The sequence below is a fragment of the Scedosporium apiospermum genome (genome assembly GCF_000732125.1).
Source record: "Scedosporium apiospermum strain IHEM 14462 chromosome Unknown SEQ_SAPIO_0110, whole genome shotgun sequence".
NCBI classification, from domain to species: Eukaryota; Fungi; Ascomycota; class Sordariomycetes; order Microascales; family Microascaceae; genus Scedosporium; species Scedosporium apiospermum.
Window position 1 is genome coordinate 1906944 of NW_015971811.1, and position 17658 is coordinate 1924601.

General features: G+C 54.8%; 5 protein-coding genes across 5 annotated transcripts; 4 read left to right on the forward strand and 1 right to left on the reverse strand.

The window, feature by feature from the left end:
* Positions 1-276: 276 nt before the first annotated feature.
* SAPIO_CDS7460 (uncharacterized protein) lies at positions 277-2878 on the forward strand (the record flags this gene model as incomplete). Its single annotated transcript, XM_016789319.1, has 2 exons — positions 277-628; positions 699-2878. The coding sequence occupies 2 exons, from the start codon at positions 277-279 to the stop codon at positions 2876-2878; spliced, it is 2532 nt and encodes an 843-aa protein (XP_016641146.1).
* A 1773-nt stretch (positions 2879-4651) lies between these two features.
* Positions 4652-8775, forward strand: SAPIO_CDS7461 (Oxysterol-binding protein; the record flags this gene model as incomplete). The annotated part of the gene is made up of 3 exons (XM_016789320.1): positions 4652-7015; positions 7090-8277; positions 8686-8775. The coding sequence occupies 3 exons, from the start codon at positions 4652-4654 to the stop codon at positions 8773-8775; spliced, it is 3642 nt and encodes a 1213-aa protein (XP_016641147.1).
* A 780-nt stretch (positions 8776-9555) lies between these two features.
* Positions 9556-10642, forward strand: SAPIO_CDS7462 (Acyl-CoA thioesterase II; the record flags this gene model as incomplete). The annotated part of the gene is made up of 2 exons (XM_016789321.1): positions 9556-9663; positions 9794-10642. The coding sequence occupies 2 exons, from the start codon at positions 9556-9558 to the stop codon at positions 10640-10642; spliced, it is 957 nt and encodes a 318-aa protein (XP_016641148.1).
* A 1828-nt stretch (positions 10643-12470) lies between these two features.
* SAPIO_CDS7463 (uncharacterized protein) lies at positions 12471-13636 on the forward strand (the record flags this gene model as incomplete). Its single annotated transcript, XM_016789322.1, has 2 exons — positions 12471-12748; positions 12838-13636. 2 exons carry the CDS (start codon positions 12471-12473, stop codon positions 13634-13636), a joined length of 1077 nt encoding a protein of 358 aa, XP_016641149.1.
* Positions 13637-13899: 263 nt separating this feature from the next.
* On the reverse strand, positions 13900-16070 carry SAPIO_CDS7464 (uncharacterized protein; the record flags this gene model as incomplete). The annotated part of the gene is made up of 6 exons (XM_016789323.1): positions 13900-14232; positions 14326-14823; positions 14904-15161; positions 15270-15632; positions 15711-15949; positions 16031-16070. The coding sequence occupies 6 exons, from the start codon at positions 16068-16070 to the stop codon at positions 13900-13902; spliced, it is 1731 nt and encodes a 576-aa protein (XP_016641150.1).
* Between the last annotated feature and the right edge of the window lie 1588 nt (positions 16071-17658).

Genomic DNA, 17658 nt, shown 5'->3' on the forward strand with positions numbered 1-17658 from the left:
TGCGGGAGTATAATACCACTCCAACGCCAGTCCTCAAGCCATTCTCACCTGTCTTTTGGTCTCCTTTCTTCTCTCACTCCAACTCTGATAATCCCATCCCGGAGCCGAACGGTCCCATCTTGTGTGATCGTGCAAACATCTTGTTTGCGTCCTTTCGTTGAAAGCAACCTCTGGATACCTAATTCGACCTTAGCACATCCGATTCCGATCGTTTAGTTAATACCAGAGCTATAATTAATAATTGTCTAAAAAAGAAGAAAATACACCAATTTCGAGATGCGGTCCACCGATATTGCTGCGGCTCTCGCAGCCCTGGGGCCCGTTGCCGCCACTAACGCCCCCGCGATCAACCTCAACTGGGGACAGAACGAGAACGCCCGAAGGCTCGCCAACATCTGCGACAGTGATGCTCGTCCCGACATCATCACCCTCTCCGGCGCCTGCGTTGATCCTACTGCCAGGCCCTCGATCGACTGCCGTGAGGTCCTAGCCGATGCCGCGAAGTGCCAGGCCAAGGGCACCAAGATCCTCGTCAAGATCACTCCCGGTACTGAGGGATTGGTTAACACCTTCGTCAAGACGTTCCCTACCGTCGACGGTTTTGACCTGACCATCGACAGGACTCTCGGTAAGGCAAAGCAAGCACATGGGGGAATAAAAAAGACGTGAGTGTTCTTTTTACTGACACACCTTTACAGAGAACCAGGAGGTCGTTGCCAACGCGGCCGCGAGGTTCCGTGCTGCCGCCAGCAAGCCCATCTTCCTTGCCGCCTCTCCCGAGTGTGCCGCCTCGTACGAGCATGTCACTAAGTCTGAGGCTCTGGACTCGGGTCTCTTCGATGCCATCTTCCTCGAGTTCAACGGCGATGCTTCGTGCCCCACCATCTCCGGTGCCAATACCTGGGATGTCGTCAACTACCAGGTCTGGGAGGACTACCTCTCCAGCGCCGAGTACAAGAACAAGGACACCAAGCTCTTCCTTGGTCTTAGCGGTGCTGAGGCCGGCGCCAACAAGCTCATTGAGGAGATCTTGAACGACAAGGACTTCACCCACTTCGGTGGTGTTTCCATGTGGGAGACCGACTCGGCCGACCTCGACTCCAGCCGATACAACGCCGGCGTCCGTGAGGAGCTCAAGAAGCGAACCATCCGCAAGGTTGTCCGCTCCCCCGCGCCCGTAGCTGCCCAGCGCCCTCCTGCGTACATCTTCCGACGTGACGCCCCTGTCGCTTACGTCCCTGTCGTCGCCCGCCACCTCCTTGCCCGTGCCGAGGAGGCCTGCGAGGGCGGTGTCTCGTCCACTGTCAGCTCGACTGCTTCTAGCACCTCGGCTTCCTCCACCGAGAGCAGCACTGTTGCTTCTACCACTGACAGCAGCACCACTGCCTCTTCCACCGAGTCTAGCACTGTCTCGTCCACTGAGAGCAGCACCGAGTCTACTTCGGCCTCTGCTACTGACAGCAGCACCTCTGCTTCGGAGACCGCCTCGTCTACTGAGTCTACCTCCGCCTCCGCCACTGAGAGCAGCACCGAATCCAGCTCTGCCTCTGCCACCGAGAGCAGCACTGAGTCTTCCTCTGCTTCCGCTACGGAGAGCAGCACTGAGTCGACCTCGGCCTCCGCCACCGACTCTGCCTCTGCCACTGAATCAAGCACCGAGTCTCCTTCCGCTTCTGCTACCGAGAGCAGCACTGAGTCTTCCTCGGCCTCCGCCACTGAGAGCAGCACCGAATCTAGCTCTGCCTCTGCCACCGAGAGCAGCACTGACTCTGCCTCTGCTTCCGCTACTGAATCCAGCACCGAGGGCCCCTCCGCTTCTGCCACTGAGAGCAGCACCGATTCTGCTTCTGCCACCGAATCTAGCACCGAGTCTCCCACTGGCGAGAGCTCCACCGGCTCTTCTGGTCCTACCGGTGGTAACACGTCTGAGACTTCCGGACCCACTGACAGCAGCACCTCTGGCCCCGAGCCTACTGGTAGCGACTCGGCTAGCTCTTCCGTTCCTACCGGCGACTGCACCTCCGACTCGTCCGGTCCCACCGGCGGTGAGACTTCTGGAACTGCTGGTCCTACTGGTGGTGAGACCTCTGGCACCACTGAGCCTACCCCTAGCGGTTCCGCCAGCGACTCTGCCAGCACTGCTGGTCCCACTGGCGAGAGCAGCTCCGAAACCTCGGGTCCTACCGGTGGTGAAACTTCTGGAACTTCCGGCCCTACTGGCTCTTCCTCCACCGATGGCCCCGAGCCCACCGGCAGCGGATCGGCCTCTGGTAGTGCTACTATCACCACCACCGCTCCTCCCAAGTACACCACCAGCACCGTGTACCAGACGAAGACCTATACCATCACTTCTTGCCCTCCCAGCAAGGGTCCCTGCCACGAGGGTGAGGTAACCACCGTCACCATTCCCTGGTACACCACTGTCTGCCCCGAGGGTGAGCAGCCCACTGGTCCTCCCGCCCACCCTACCGGCCACCCTGAGCACCCTGGTCACGGCGGAAACCCCGGCCACCCTGGCAATCCCGAACAGCCTGAGCAGCCCGGCAACCCTGGCCAGCCCGGAAACCCCGAACACCCCGGTCACGGTGGAAAGCCTGGTCAGCCTGGAAACCCCGAGCACCCCGGCCAGCCCGGTAACCCTGAGCACCCTGGCCATGGCGGAAAGCCCGGGCAGCCTGGCAACCCTGAGCAGCCCGGCAACCCCGGCAGCCCCGGCACCACTCTGTCCTTCACCCGTGGACCTCAGCCCACTGGTTCCGGACCCAGCCCCACGGGCACTGAGGGTAGCAGCCCCATCTTCCCCCCTGTAACGGCGGGTGCTGCCAGCACTGGCTTCAGCCTCCTCGCCGTCGCGGCTGCTGCTTTCTTCGCTCTTTAGATTCATCCAGGGCTGTTAGATCAAATGGGTATAATTGGGTGTGGAGTTTTTTGAATGATGGATATACATGGGATCGTCTCTTTTCTTGTTTCTCTCACTTGTTTTAATCATGAGGTCCTAGTTGTTTCACCTGATGCCCCCCGTCAAACGACGGGTGAAGCGATTCCCCGTCCTCACACCCGGAAACATTTTTCTCTCGAATTTCTCCCCCAAATCTATTTATTCTCTTTGTTTGCAAGTCAAGTGAAAATTACATGTAAACATCAGGTTGACCATTAGTAAATCTGGCATGGAAAGAACAAAACAATGAGCGTTTATTTACTTCGTCCGCCTCTCTACTTACGCTTCGTTTCTTGATGAATCTGTACATAAACCTTGAATATCAGGAGTTGTGATGTTTTATCGAGATGTACCAGTATTCATTCCGTCAATGATTGGGACTGACCAGCCAAAGCAGCCATTTTCGGTATGTTGTGTCTCCTCGGCCGCGCGTCAGAGGAGATAAACATGAAGTTATGAGTGGTAAGTCGCACCAAAGTCGCACGGCTGGGGGGGATCAAGGTTTCTATCTTTTCAACTCTGAGTTCGGCGGACCGAGATGATCCAGGGGCTGTGCTCGATGAAATGACGTTATCTGCTGGAGATGCAACGCTGATGGACGATCAAGTATGGTCACGTGGTATTTAGAGTCCGTGCTCACGGTCTCCAGGTCCCAAGGCTTGGTTTCGTCCCTCAACTGCCAGCATCTGCTGAGATCCACGTTGTACATGGGCTATCGACATATCAAGTGTACAACGATCTTGTATTCTAGGATCCCGCCAAGTCCATGTCGTACTGTGTATTATGTATTCTCTTGATCAAGACCAGTGAGGCAAGATGAAGCCTGGAGCTCTTGCTCCTTCTGTACACCACCTTTTCTTCTGCATGCTGCATATCTTCCTCGTGTTGGACGGATCAAAATTTTTTAAACCTCTTCTCCTCTTCATCGTCGAGTCTCGGGACTCTTGGCGCTGTCCGTAGCCCTGTGCGAACTACTTTTCTGACTAGGTCCTGATTCCTCATTCACTAATGCCTTTCCCCTATTTGACTTACTTGACTGTTCAGCGCCTGGCCGTCTCCAAGAACGGCGGCATTCCTCATTCCGCCCACTACGTTTGCCTCCTCTCCATTCCTCAACGACGCAGAACTAGCTTGGTGAACCCTTCGTCCTGCGCCAGGGGTCGAGTCGGTGTGGCCTGCCCCCACCGTTGATTGATTGCATTGGTTCCATGCAACATATTCTCGCATTATTGTACCGCAGAGCTGCACGTATCAGTTGAACTAAGAAACAATGTCGGATGTTGACGAACAGTTAGTGGTCCAACCCCTCGTCCAGACCCGTTCAAACCCCCCTCTTCGCTTCCATATTCCCTCCGGTTTCTCGTCTATCCTAGCATTTCGGCGCTAGAGGTCAATGCAACTCATCCGGCTCCCGTCCATACTTTTCTATTGTTTTGGCAAATTCGTTCTCTATCTTCCATCTTGCTGTCGTCGCTCTTAACACATGTTCGCTCTTGGCCTTTTAGTGGCCTAGTCTCTACAAGTTAGCTGACAGCTGGCATCATTGCTTTCCCTTCATGCAGTAACCATAAATACCTTAAATCCGCCACCGCCATCACCCTGCTTCGTGGAAAGCATCGAGATCACAGCGAACCTGACGATACCAGCTCCAGCCCACCAGCTGGAACTTCTTCCGCCGCCGATCCTACGCTAGCCTCGAAAGCACTTCCCAACATGGCACAACCTCCAGCAGCACCGCCCACGGCGACGGCGAATCGCCATAGCTCGAAACCGTCGACCGCGACCGTGAACCTCGCCCGCACCCACTCGAACCAGACCCAGACCCAGACCCAGACCCAGACCCAGGCCTCACCGCCCCGAAACTCTATCGACGGCAAAGGCGCCTCCCTCGAGCAGTCGGTGCGCAAGTTCCGCATCGTCGAGGCTCTGAGGAGCGGCGATACTGCTTCCATCTCGAGGGCCATCCGCGACAGCGCCGAGGGAGGGCCAAGGGCGAGCACCTCGACTCTGTCTGGCGGGAATGCCACCCTCCAGGACACCACCATCCTACATCTGGCCGTACAGTGCGCCGAATATCCCGTGGTCGAATATATCTTGTCGAATTTCGCCGGCATGATTGATATCAATGCCCGGGACAAGGATGGCAACACCCCGCTTCACATTGCTGCTGGGCAAGGCCGGACCGCCGTTGTGCGACTTTTGCTTGAGCAGGAGCCTATAAATGACGCGATCGCCAATCACCAAGGCCGCTTGCCGATTGACGTCTCTCGCAACCCTGAGATTTTCCAACAGCTCCAGCTCGCCCGATCCCTCTTTACCGAAGCCAAAATACGTCAAGTTCAGGAACTCGTAAATCGCGAAGACTATGGCACGCTCAAGGAGGTACTCGAAGAGAGTCGTCTGAAAACTGTTTTGGATATTAACAGTCCCGACTTCGCGTCCGACCAGACTACTGTCGACACTGGAGGCACTTTGCTCCATGAGGCCGCCCGAAAGAGGAACACGAAACTCATACAGATTCTCCTCCTGCACGGTGCCGACCCGTTCAGGCGCGACCGAAGGGGAAAGCTTCCTCAGGATGTCACAAAGGACGATATTACAAGGGCGATGCTAAAGAGATCTCCTGCCGCCGTCGCAGCGCAGAGAGGAATACAGGAGAAGGCCGTGCTTGGCCATGCCGCATCGCAAGGTGCGTCATCCGCCTTGCCTGGAGATCCGCTGGCTGGCCGAGAAGGCCGAGAAATGAAAGGTTACCTCAAGAAGTGGACCAATTACAGAAAGGGCTACCAACTGCGATGGTTCGTCCTCGAAGATGGTGTATTAAGCTACTACAAGCACCAGGATGATGCTGGATCTGCCTGCCGAGGTGCCATCAACATGCGAATTGCACGGCTTCACATGAGCGCCGACGAAAAGACCAAGTTTGAGATCATTGGCAAATCCTCCGTCAAGTACACGCTCAAGGCGAACCACGAAGTCGAGGCGAAGCGTTGGTTCTGGGCTCTGAATAACTCGATCCAGTGGAGCAAGGACCTGGCCAAAGAGGAAGAGAGGCAAAAGCTACGGGCTGCCGAGCTCCTCCGACAAGCCAAGGCGGACCGTACCGGGTCGACCGACTTGTCAGCCCAGCATACATCGACGGATAATTTGAGTGTCTCCGAGGCTAACCGAAGCAGCCTTCAAATAAATAGAGGCCCGGTATCGAAGTCGGGTCCAGGGCCAAGCACCATCGGTAGTGTCGACGATGACGTGGAAGATGAAATAGGAACCGACGGTGGCTTGTCGAGATTCCCAAGTGGCCCCGCCGTTGACCTGGAGGACGACGACGACGACGACGACACCAGCAACCGCAATGGGGTTGCGCCGTCAAAGGACGCCTTTAGTATCACAGCTCAGTCAGCTAAAATACAACTGGATACCATCTCTGCCGTCAACGCCTCTCTCATGGCGCAGGCAGCAAAGAATCCCCAACTTCCGATCGGTGACCCCAGTGTTGGCCAGGCCCTCACGACCTACGACGGAGCTATCAGGACTCTCTCGGAGCTGGTCGGGAATCTCCTTAAGATATCCAAGGATCGCGACTCGTATTGGCAGTACCGGTTCGATCGAGAAGTCCACATGCGACGAATGTGGGAGGAGAGCATGGCCAAGGTCGCTCGAGAGCAAGAAGCCCTCGAGGCGAAATACGGCGAGGCGGAGATGAAGCGCCGACTCACAAAGAAGGCGTTGAAGGAAGTCATGGTCGGTGGCGGCATGGAAGCCGTTGAAGACGAGGCGCCCGAGGAAGAAGTCTTTGAGGATGCAGCCTCCATCAAGTCCCGTCGCAAGTCCCTGAGCCGTCGCCGGACTGCGCTTGAGCAGATTGCGCAAATGTCTGAGAGCTCCGAATCGGATGACGAGGAGTTTTTCGATGCAGTCGACGCAGGGGAGGTCGAGGTCACAGAACTACCGCCCGCCGAGGCCGTCGTGGTGGTGTCGGGAGGTGTAGATATCAGCTCGGCTTTCAAGGGATACGAAAACGGCGTCAGGACGCGGCTAAAGCTTGATGCTGACAATCGCCCAAAGATTTCTCTATGGGTAAGGAAACGAACACTACAGACCCGCCATCTTCTCCAGCGGCATAGCGTTTTACTAACTGGTCGAATGAACAGGGCATCCTGAAATCCATGGTTGGCAAGGACATGACAAAGATGACTCTCCCCGTATCTTTCAACGAGCCGACATCGCTTCTATACCGTTGTGGTGAGGATATGGAGTACGCCGACCTGCTTGACCTCGCTGCCGAACGGACGGACTCTCTTGAGAGACTGCTTTATGTTGCCGCCTTCGCTGCCAGCGAGTATGCTTCGACGATTGGACGAGTCGCCAAGCCATTCAACCCTCTGCTTGGCGAAACGTTCGAATACGTACGACCAGACAAAAACTACCGCTTCTTCATTGAACAAGTTAGCCATCACCCACCTGTCGGAGCCGCTTGGGCCGAGTCCCCTAAATGGACATACTATGGCGAATCCGCTGTCAAGTCCAAGTTCTACGGAAAGTCATTCGATATCAACCCATTGGGAACGTGGTTCCTGAAGCTGCGTCCGGTATCTGGAGGGAAAGAAGACTTTTACACGTGGAAGAAAGTTACGTCGTCCGTTATTGGTATCATCACGGGTAACCCGACGGTAGACAATTACGGACCCATGGAAGTAAAGAACTGGACGACGGGAGAGGTTTGCCACCTCGACTTCAAGCCGCGCGGATGGACAGCGTCCAGCGCCTACCAGATTTCGGGCAAGATCCTCGATTCCGACGGACGTGTGTGCTTCAGTCTAGGCGGGCGCTGGAATTCCAAGATCTACGCTCGACTCACTCCGGGCTACGAAGCCAAGGTCGACGAGCCTGTATCTGACAACGCCTCGACGCACCGCGGCAGCATCAGCGACACCAACAGTGCGTTTTTGATCTGGAAGGCAAACCCACGCCCGCAGGGTATCCCGTTCAACCTGACACCGTTCGTGGTCACCTTTAACCACATCGATGACAACCTCCGACAGTGGATTGCCCCTACGGATTCGCGCCTGCGACCTGACCAGCGGGCCATGGAGGACGGCGAGTACGATTTCGCGGCTACGGAGAAGAACCGGCTGGAGGAAGCGCAGCGTGCTCGGCGGCGCATCCGGGAGGCCAGAGGCGAGGATTTCATCCCCGCGTGGTTCTCCAAGGCTCGGTGCGAGATTACTGGGGAGGAATACTGGAAGTTCAACGGCGAATACTGGGATAGGAGGGAGAGGTATGGCAATGGTGACAAGAGTGCGTGGGATGGGCTGGAGCCAATCTACGAGGATTGCCATGTCAATGGGCCTTTGCGACGAGGTACGACGATGAGCATGAGGTGAAGGCGCAGGTAGAGGAGCGGAAGCCATTCCAGGTCGTTGGAGAGGAACGGCCGTGTTTGAATAGGTGGTAGTAGCAGGAGCAGGAGCAGGAGCAGAAGAAGGAGCATGGACATAAGCGAGATCGGCTGGCAGCAGAGACGAGTTTGGATGAGCTGGTGGCAATTAATAGAGGAATACATTATTTGTTTGTTTTCATATCTTGTGCTCCAACAACCCTCCGCCTGCGAGTTCTCGACCAGTCTCGGTGGAGACTCGAGCCTAGGATAGCCAGATGATACAAAGAACAGGCTTCTGAGAATGGTTATATTAAATAGTGATAGGTTGTATAGATTGATCGGATCAAATGCTACCTTGACTGTACAGAGGGAAGCGGCGTCCGGTCTCCGCGGTGGTCCAGATTCCGGTGGATGGGACAGCAAAGAGAAGCTCTCCTTCATCATGTTGCTAGTTTAGATGAGGGAAATACAGTTGTCCGCCACTGTGGGGTTCCGTGGACGCCGAGCCTCGGCAACTTTTCCCACCCCTAACGAATGAACGCTTATCGCCAACGTCAAACTGATACCTGTCAACAAGGTATTACTTGCACTTGCGAATCAGGTACTTCGTACTACGGAGATAATATTAAGACTCTAACAGGCCAAAAGGAACATTTTCTTACGGTTTTGCCGAGGACGTCACACTCTTCATTCGCCGTTGCAATCGGGGTCCACTCAGTCCCTGGAAGTTGGGAACTGGAACCTCTCAAGTTCTTGTTCGGGACCCTTCCATTTTATTTCATTACAACCATTACCACCTTGGGCTGCAAGCAAGCTCTTAAAAACTCGAGAATCCTTTCCCGTCTCCTCCCCCTTCGGCGCGTTGCATTTTCCCGAGTGGGGGACATTCTGGCTGTGTACCGCGTCCGGTGATACATCACTGCATTGATTCACCACGTCAAATCAATTACACGTGCCGACGTGGAACCTTCATATCGGACCGGGCTGGACAGGGCGTACGGAGCGCGAAAGATCTTAAAACTCTCTTACTCTCCCCTAGACCACGAGAAGGGCCGGCCTTCGCTTTTCTCCGATCTTCTTTCGTCTCCTAGTCTACTGCTTCAATTGACAACTCGGGTATACAGCGCACCGAGGGGGTGTTCATAATTATTTTTTTTTCTTCTTACTCTCCTTCTTCGTCTTTTGCCGCCTTCTTCCTTGCCTCCTTGAAGGGAATACGTGTTTGAAGCCATTCATCATGAGCGGAAACGGACGACCTACGCTTTTGCGGACTCCGCCGGATGATCCGAATAAGGCGCCACTCGAGAATGCTATTGAGATTGTAGAACTGGGTGTCCTGGGACCTGTGAGTTATCGTCCCCGCCACTTCGAACCAAGCTTTCTATTTTGCTCCCTTGCACTCTCTTGACGAATCTGCCGTCCCTCCCCGTCAGCGTCATGGAGCCGAAATCGGCTGACCTACCTCTGTTTGCTAGGACATGTTCACAAACGCCCGCCAGGCATGGCATCCCCCCGGCGCCCGCGGCATCTTCGGCGGCGTCCCCATAGCCCAAAGCATCGCAGCAGGCCAACGGACCGTTAACGAAGACTTCGTGATCCACTCATGTCACTGCTACTTCCTCCTCGCGGGGAACAACGCCATCCCCATCACATACCACGTCGAGCGAGTCCGCGACGGCCGCAGCTTCGCCACGCGCACTGTGCAAGCCCGCCAGCGCGGCCGATGCATCTTCACGACGACGATGAGTTTCGTCAGGTCCGGCTCGGGAGGCGAGAAGTTGATCAAGCACGCCGTGGGCATGAGTCCTGACGAGAAGCGCCAAGGGGCCGTAGACTCGACGGACGTCATCGAGTGGCAGGGCGTGACGGTCACAGGAGAGGGCTCGACGCCGGACAGGAGGAAGTGTACGCATTGGGTGAGGGCCAAGGGGAAGATCACCGGCGGACAGGCGGCGCATATCGAGGCTTTGGCGTATATCACGGATTCGTATTTCCTGGGCACCATCCCGCGGATCCATGGCATGTTCAAGGTGCCGCCTCCATCGGAGCCGTCGTCGTTTAAGCTAGGGATGATGGTGTCGCTCGATCATAGCATTTACTTCCATGAGCCTACGGCTATCAGGGCCGATGAGTGGATGTTTGCGGAGATGGAGAGCCCCTGGGCTGGTGATGGGAGGGGCGTAGTCACGCAGAGGGTGTTTTCGGCGGATGGGACGCTGTTGGTGACGTGTGTGCAGGAGGGGGTGTTGCGGTTGCAGCAGGAGCAGGAAGGGGAACGGGGGGAGAAGGTGGAGGAGGAGGAGACGGGCAAGGCGAAGTTATAGATGGATGCGGCGATTGGGACCTGGATTCTGGCTGCGTTTACAATAGGACGTTACGGTTTTCTTTGTTTTTGTAGGTCTCGGATATTGAGCAGGTATAGTATATTAGAATTCGCTCATTTCGATAACATAGATTAAGCTTATATTCTGAACGGTCCAAATCTTCATGGAGCCACACATGATGCCTGGATGTCTCCTTGGTATGGCGAGGTAAAGGGGGTTTTATCGACGATCGTGTCCTCCATTCCAGAATCTACTCCCGGTACCAGCTCCTTCCAAAAGCGCTGCTTACACTCCTTGAGAGACGTCTACTCCTTGGCCATGCCTGAGTCGAGAGGGAAAGAGAAGGCATGGGGAAGTTGTTGCCATCCATGGGAAGGGAGCTCGGAATATCAAGGGATGGAAAAGGACGGCTGAGCAATGTGAGATTTCTACCGAGGTCCGCTTCGCACAAATCCCATAAGCGTGTCAAAATACCGGGGCAAGGTGTGTGTTTTTGGTTACGGAAGGTACAACCGTCCATTCCTTCAAGAACGCCCGCCCGTGCCGAGTCCGCCAAGCCCGAGGGAAGGAATACCTGGCGCCCCCACCATCCTCTCACACAGCGGTTTCAACCCCGTTGCCGAAGCGCATCGGAGGATTAAAAGGGCAATTCACGCTTCAAGCCGGGGGATGGAAATCTTATTCGACGAGCGAATTGAAACGATAAACATTCTCGAAAAAAGAATGCCCGTTTCTGGCTCAGGATACGACGCGAGACCGGCTCTCAGCGCTCTTCTCTGAACGAGAGATTTGGACGCTCTCGCTTCACCGTTTTTTTTACTCAGAGCGCGGCAGCTTTCTTGGCTCCGAATCTGTGGTTGAGATGCTGATCTCTATTTCTTCTGCAATTCGTTTCGAGTGGTTCCCTGAACTGTCTCCTCGTTCCCTTCTCCCTCTGCTTCCGGGAAGGAACATCACTTCGATTTCGATGACACTCGATCTGGCCGGAAACAGGCCATGCTGGAAAAAGGCAGTCCTCGAGCCCATCGATAGTTGTTCCGACCAGAGGCGGTCGCAAGCTAAGCCTTAATAAGGCCCGTAACGACCAGCCCCTTGCCCACGGCCCTTCGCATGCGAGACTTGCCCGAACTGGACCGCGCGGAGGTCCTTGCTGTGAGGCGAGTTTGACAAATATTCGGTCGTCGCTATTTTATCCGCCAGATGAAGTTATTGATGCTATTATTGTGCGGTTGGTTCTATCTCGATTCTTCTAGACTTGGACATCTTGAATATGGAAGCCAGGATTTACACGACCTTGGCTCATCATTTCAACGATCGTGATCGCCCCCTTCCCTACAGCAGGCGTCGATTACTGATTGGAAAAGAACTTGATCTGAGCACATCCAAGCCGTAGCTTTTATGATTTTCCCATTCCCTGTTATGCCTCGTCGGGTTCCCCTGTCGACAGTGAGTCTCGGGTTGGTACCCCACATTTCCCTCGAGCACTCGCTTGTGGCATCAGACACCAAGTGTTTCGACATCGCCAGACTATTTTGGCCTTCCCAAATTGACCGCCCATCGTCTCAGATCGGGTGCAGAGCGGTAATGCTGCCCGTTCAAAATGGCTTGGGCCAACTCTGGGAGGCGGTCGTGGTATTTTCGACCTAGATTTGGCACCCTTGCCAACGAGCTTGCACTAACAGGAGGTGTTGCTTAAAGTGAGCTGTCTGGAACACCTCACGTTCTCCTCTGTATTTCTCATCCTCTTCCTTTCCTTTGTTGCCGCTTTCTCTTCCTCTCCGTTCCATTGACTTCTTCTTCTTTTTTTTTTTCTTTTCACGGAGGAAGGATGTCGAGCGTCCGTCCGTCCTTTTCTGCCCTGGTGGCACTTTTCTTCGCATTTCTCGTTGTTTTTGGCGCCGTGGCCGAGGCAGCACCACAGAATAACAACGGAAGGGGACGAGGCAGGAACAGAAACGGCGGAAACAGAAACAATAACAATAACAATAACAATGGAAATGGGAATACCGCTCGCTTGACTGCCCAGGAGCAAGCAGCGCAGGTCCCCGACGGCGTCTCTCAAGCCACTGATGGTTCTACAATTCTTGATACCACTGTCGACGTGAAGTAGGTCTTGCACAACGTCATCGAAGCGTATAGCGTGTTGAGTTCCACTGAGAATTCGTCGGCTAACTGTCTCTCTCTTCTCCAAACAGTGGCCTACCACTACGCTTCAAAATCAGCGGACCTGCCGACCAGTTCACGACCACCTCCGGCGTCGATGGAGGCACGCAAGACCCCGGAACCCAGGGCACTCTCGGTCTCAACGTTCTCCTGCACGGAGACGGCGGCCAATCCTTCTTCGATTTCCCCAACCAAGCCATCCAAGGAAACCTTGCGGGAGTTGCCGTCCTCGCTCCCGACCCGAACCTCTTCTGGGGCGGCGGCTCAGGGCTCGACCGCACTAACGGTGTTGAACACGCCCAGGCCGTCAACGATCTTATCCTAGATGTCCTTCCTCAAGTCATGGCCTTTAATAGCTCGAACGTCTTCTTCACTGGCGTCTCGGGCGGCTCTCTTCTCCTCTCCGGGTTCTTCATCCCGCAACATATGAGCAACTTCCAGGGTAACGGCGTGCTACTGAACTGTGCTGCCATGGCACCCCAGGTCAACTTTGTCAACGGCGATGCGGTTGCCCAATCCACCCGCATCCACTTCCAGAGTACGACCGGAGAACTCGACCTTCTTCGCGAGTCTATCCCGGAGTCTATCGTCGCTTACGAGCAGCTCGCTTCGAATGCCGGTCTGAGCAACGCTGAGATCAATGCTTTGCAGACTGTTGATAACTCGCCTAATGGTGGACACTGCGAGTTCGACGAGCAGGGATTCGTCAGTGGAATCCAGCTCATGGCGGATAACTTTGTCAACATTATGCAGGGAGGGAATGGCAATGTGAATGGCATCGGAAACGTATTGAATGGTGTAGTTGGGAATGAGAACCTGGTATTTGCCTGAGAAATGGCTGCCAGAAAGAAGAAGAGAGAAAAAAAAAAAAAAAAAAAAAAAAAAAAAAAGAAAAACACCATGCATCCTCCGGAACGAAGTAAATATCTATCGAGGCATCTAGGGCATGCATGAAATGCATGAAACATGAGAAGTATGCAACTGCAAAATATTTACAATTTCTCATCATTATCCACGTCTTTCTCCCTCAAAGCTAATAAATGTGACAAACATGAGAGAGGCAAAATTCTTTTTTACAAATGAAGCAAGAGTATTTACAGCTTCGCGCCCTTGGCCCTCCTGGCCTCCTTCTCCTTATCCCTCAACATCCTCCTGAGAATCTTACCGCTAGGGCTCTTAGGAATGACGTCGATGAACTCAATACCGCCCTTAAGCCACTTATGCCTAGCCTTGTGGTCCTCGACGTACTTGGCAATTGCCTTCGCCACGTGGTCCTCGGGATGGGCCGCGGCATGGGTGCCCCTGACGACGTAGGCCTTGGGGACTTCGCCAGCGCGGTCGTCGGGGACCTGGATGACGGCGCAGTCGGAGACGAACTCGTGGGTGAGGAGGTGGGCCTCGAGCTCAGCGGGGGCGACTTGGTGGCCCTACAAGGTAGGTAATTTTAGTTTTAGTGAGCACGCAAGAGGAAGGAAAAAATAAAGAAGGTGGAGTGGGGTGCGTTGTTCCTTCGGACATACCTTAACCTTGATGAGCTCCTTGATGCGGTCCACGATGACGAGATGCTCGTTGCCCAACGGCGAGATTCGAATGACAACTTCATCGCCTGTCTTGATCCACCTGCCGTCGTCGTGGTGCACGAATGTCTCGGCGTTGGCCTTTTCGTTATTCAGGTAGCCCAAAACCACCGAGGGGCTCTGTACGAGCAGTTCGCCGGGGGTCTCGGGCGTGGTGACCTCGTTGCCCTCAAAGTCGATGATCTTGGCCTTGGCGCCGGGTACGAGAGATCCAGAGGTTCCGGGGTGACGGTCCTCCTCGCTGGTGGTGCAGACGACGGTGGCGGTCTCAGTCATGCCGTAGCCTTGGCAGAGGCGCAGGTCGGGGAAGATCCGGAGGACCTCGTCAATGGTTTCGCTTCCGAGAGGGGCGGCGCCGCTGTAAAGAATGCGTAGGGAGGAGAGGTCGTATTGGGAGGCAAGTTTTTGGTTTCGGAGGAGGGCGATGATGATGGGGGGAACCTGTGGGGGGTGAGGTGAGTTAGTAGGTTGTTGGGGAAATGGTCGATTAGAAAGTCGGGCTGATTTGGCAGAGAGCTTACAATGCACATTTGTCGAATCTTGAAGTTTTGGACGGCGGCGAGGAGCGTCTTGAGGTCAAACTTGGGCAGGACGATGATCTCGTCTCCCCTGTAGGTACCGACGTGGCATATTACGACGAGGGCGTAGATGTGGCTGAATGGTAGGAGACCCAGAGATACCTGCGTTCCTACTCCGTTCTGCTTGCGGGGAACGCTCTCGTAGGTGGTGACTTGCAAAATGTTCGCAATGACGTTGGCATGTGCGATCATTACCGCTTTCTATTTGCAAAGCCCCTCGATCATTAGCTTATACGGAGTTCACGATTGAATGCACCCAGCCAACCAACATGCCAGACCGGGAAGGGGGGGCGGCCGTGAAGCACATACCGGTAATCCAGAAGTGCCGCTCGAGTAGCACAGGTATGCGGGTTGCCGAGCACCCTGTCCCTTAGTCCACTTCAGAGGCTCGATCTCGGGCAACTTTTGTCCTTCACGGACGAGTTCATCCACGGTAACGAATCCGGCGGCCTTGGCGCCGGGGACCTCGAGGAGGAAAATCCTGTTGCGGGGAATGCCAGCACCGTCGGCAGCCTTGAGGGCGGTCTCGAGGAGGGGCATGCAAGTGAAGAGCGCGACGGAACCGGAGGACTTGAGCTGGTGCTCGAGCTCCTGGGCGGAGTAGGCGGCGCTGGCGGGGGTGACGATGCCGGAGAGGCGGTGGACGGCATGCGAGAGGGGGACATAATCAATCTAAACAAGACAAGGGGATCAGGTTTTAGGGAGTGTCCTCAAGGGGTGCAGAATTCGGAAAGGGGGTGGATGGCTTACAGCGTTGACGGAGAACACTGCCACAACCTTCTCCCAGGGGGTCGCGTCGTCGTTGGGGGCGAACTCAAGCCGCTTGCCGATTGCGCGGGAGAGGAAGTTGGTACGTTCCTTGGTCTCTTGAGCGGTGTAAGTCTTGCCGGTGATACCGCAGGTATACGGGTTCCGGGACTCGCGAAGCGGCTTGCGGTTGTAGGTCTCATCGTTCATGAACTGCTCGATGGTAATGGAATCGGGGACCGCTGAGTTCGGGGGCGGGGTTAGCAAACAGAATAACGGACCGGGGAAGCTTCTCTCGCGTATGTTTTGTGCGTATCACGAACCAGGGAGCGCGGGGACCCAGGAAGGCGGGTAGAAAACCATTGTTGCTTATTATGAGCGATGGCTCTTCTTTCCTCTCTGTCCTTTTTGGAGGGCTTCTTTTTTACACGAGGCAAACGTTGCACAGCGAGAGGGGAGCAATGAAGAAGCGTGGCTGGCTGGCTGGGTGGCTGGCGATAGAACGTCCCCCTCCAAATGTTGGGGTTGCTCCTTAAACAAGAAAATGAGGGTCCAATACAAGCTAGAACGGGAATCAAATAGCGCTGAACTCCAAGCTCACGAGACACTTAAAACGACAACCGGCGGGGCTTTTAAAGCGGTCAAGGGAATAACAGAATATATCGAGGATAGAGACAAAGACGTCGCATCAGCGAAGGGGGCCCCAAGCCTCGGATTATCTACTTTTGTACTTGCGTCGACTGCATTAGCCGCGCTCTAGAGCCTCTCACTATCCCCGTTCAGAGAAGTTCCGAGGCACCTTGGCAAAAACCCCACGCTAAAGAGTCTAAGGACCGGTGCCTGGTGGGTAGAAATTCAATGTTTCTGGGTCGAGATCTGGGGGCACTGAGCTCCCCGCATTCTCCACAACACCCCCAGAACCCTGGTCGACCCTCGCCTCGGCTGGCGAAGTCGGTATTCGGCATACGCTACTTCTAGCGACTTGATAGGTGCATTAAGCTGTGTCGCATCGCCCAAGTACAAGTACAAGAAGTTGTCGCCGACTCGCCCAACCATAGCTTCGCTGCTCCATCCAAATCTAACTTTGTTGCGCACGTCATCTCCTCCCGTATTACCAAAGGAGATCTCTTCCATGGTGATTGGCTTTTCCGTCGATAAAGCCCCGATATATCTCCACACTCCTGCCACGATGCCACGATGCCCAGCATTTCAGGGGGGGCTCCAGCGCTGCTTGCCCCCGACCGACTCGTGCTCCAGTGCGACCACCATCTCGCCAGCGGAGGCAGAGCCGAGCAGGCACACCGGCTGAGGGGAACGGGACTCGTATGTTATTTTCTGACGTCTTCATCCTTTTTACTGTTGATGTCTTGTCTTGTGCTCAGCTCAATTTCCCCACTTGCTGCACTCGTGGGGATATGCTGGGGGGCGAGTTGGAGTAACCACTTCGGAGTAAACTAGCGTCCGAGTTAAATCCTGCTTCCCGGTTGACACCATCTCTTGTTGATTACAATACATTACTTCGTCCTCAGCTCTACCTTGAAACTCGGGACATCTTCGTACGAAGCGCTGTTCGTGTCGTGGCGGTGATGATTTGGACGTGGCGCTAATCAACTCTTCACACAATGGCATTGAATCTGCCCTAGGCTGCTAGGAAGTTCCTTTGTCCCTATGAAAGCATTATTATCTGATAAAAGAGTACGGCAACGTTCTCATACCTCCTTTCTGTGGCTGGAGGGGGGAGCCGAGGTTCGCCGAGACTCGGCAGATTTTGGTTTGTACAACGGAGCGAGCTTCGGTGGGTGTTGGTTAGAATAGTAGTGTAATCGGTGTAAGGGTCGAGATTATGATAATTGCAGCAAGTTGAGCCGTCAATGGAATCAAGGATATCAGCTTTAAGAGGAAAGAAAGTAAACCAAGATGAAACTTAGCCCTTTTCTCCAAATCTAGCCCA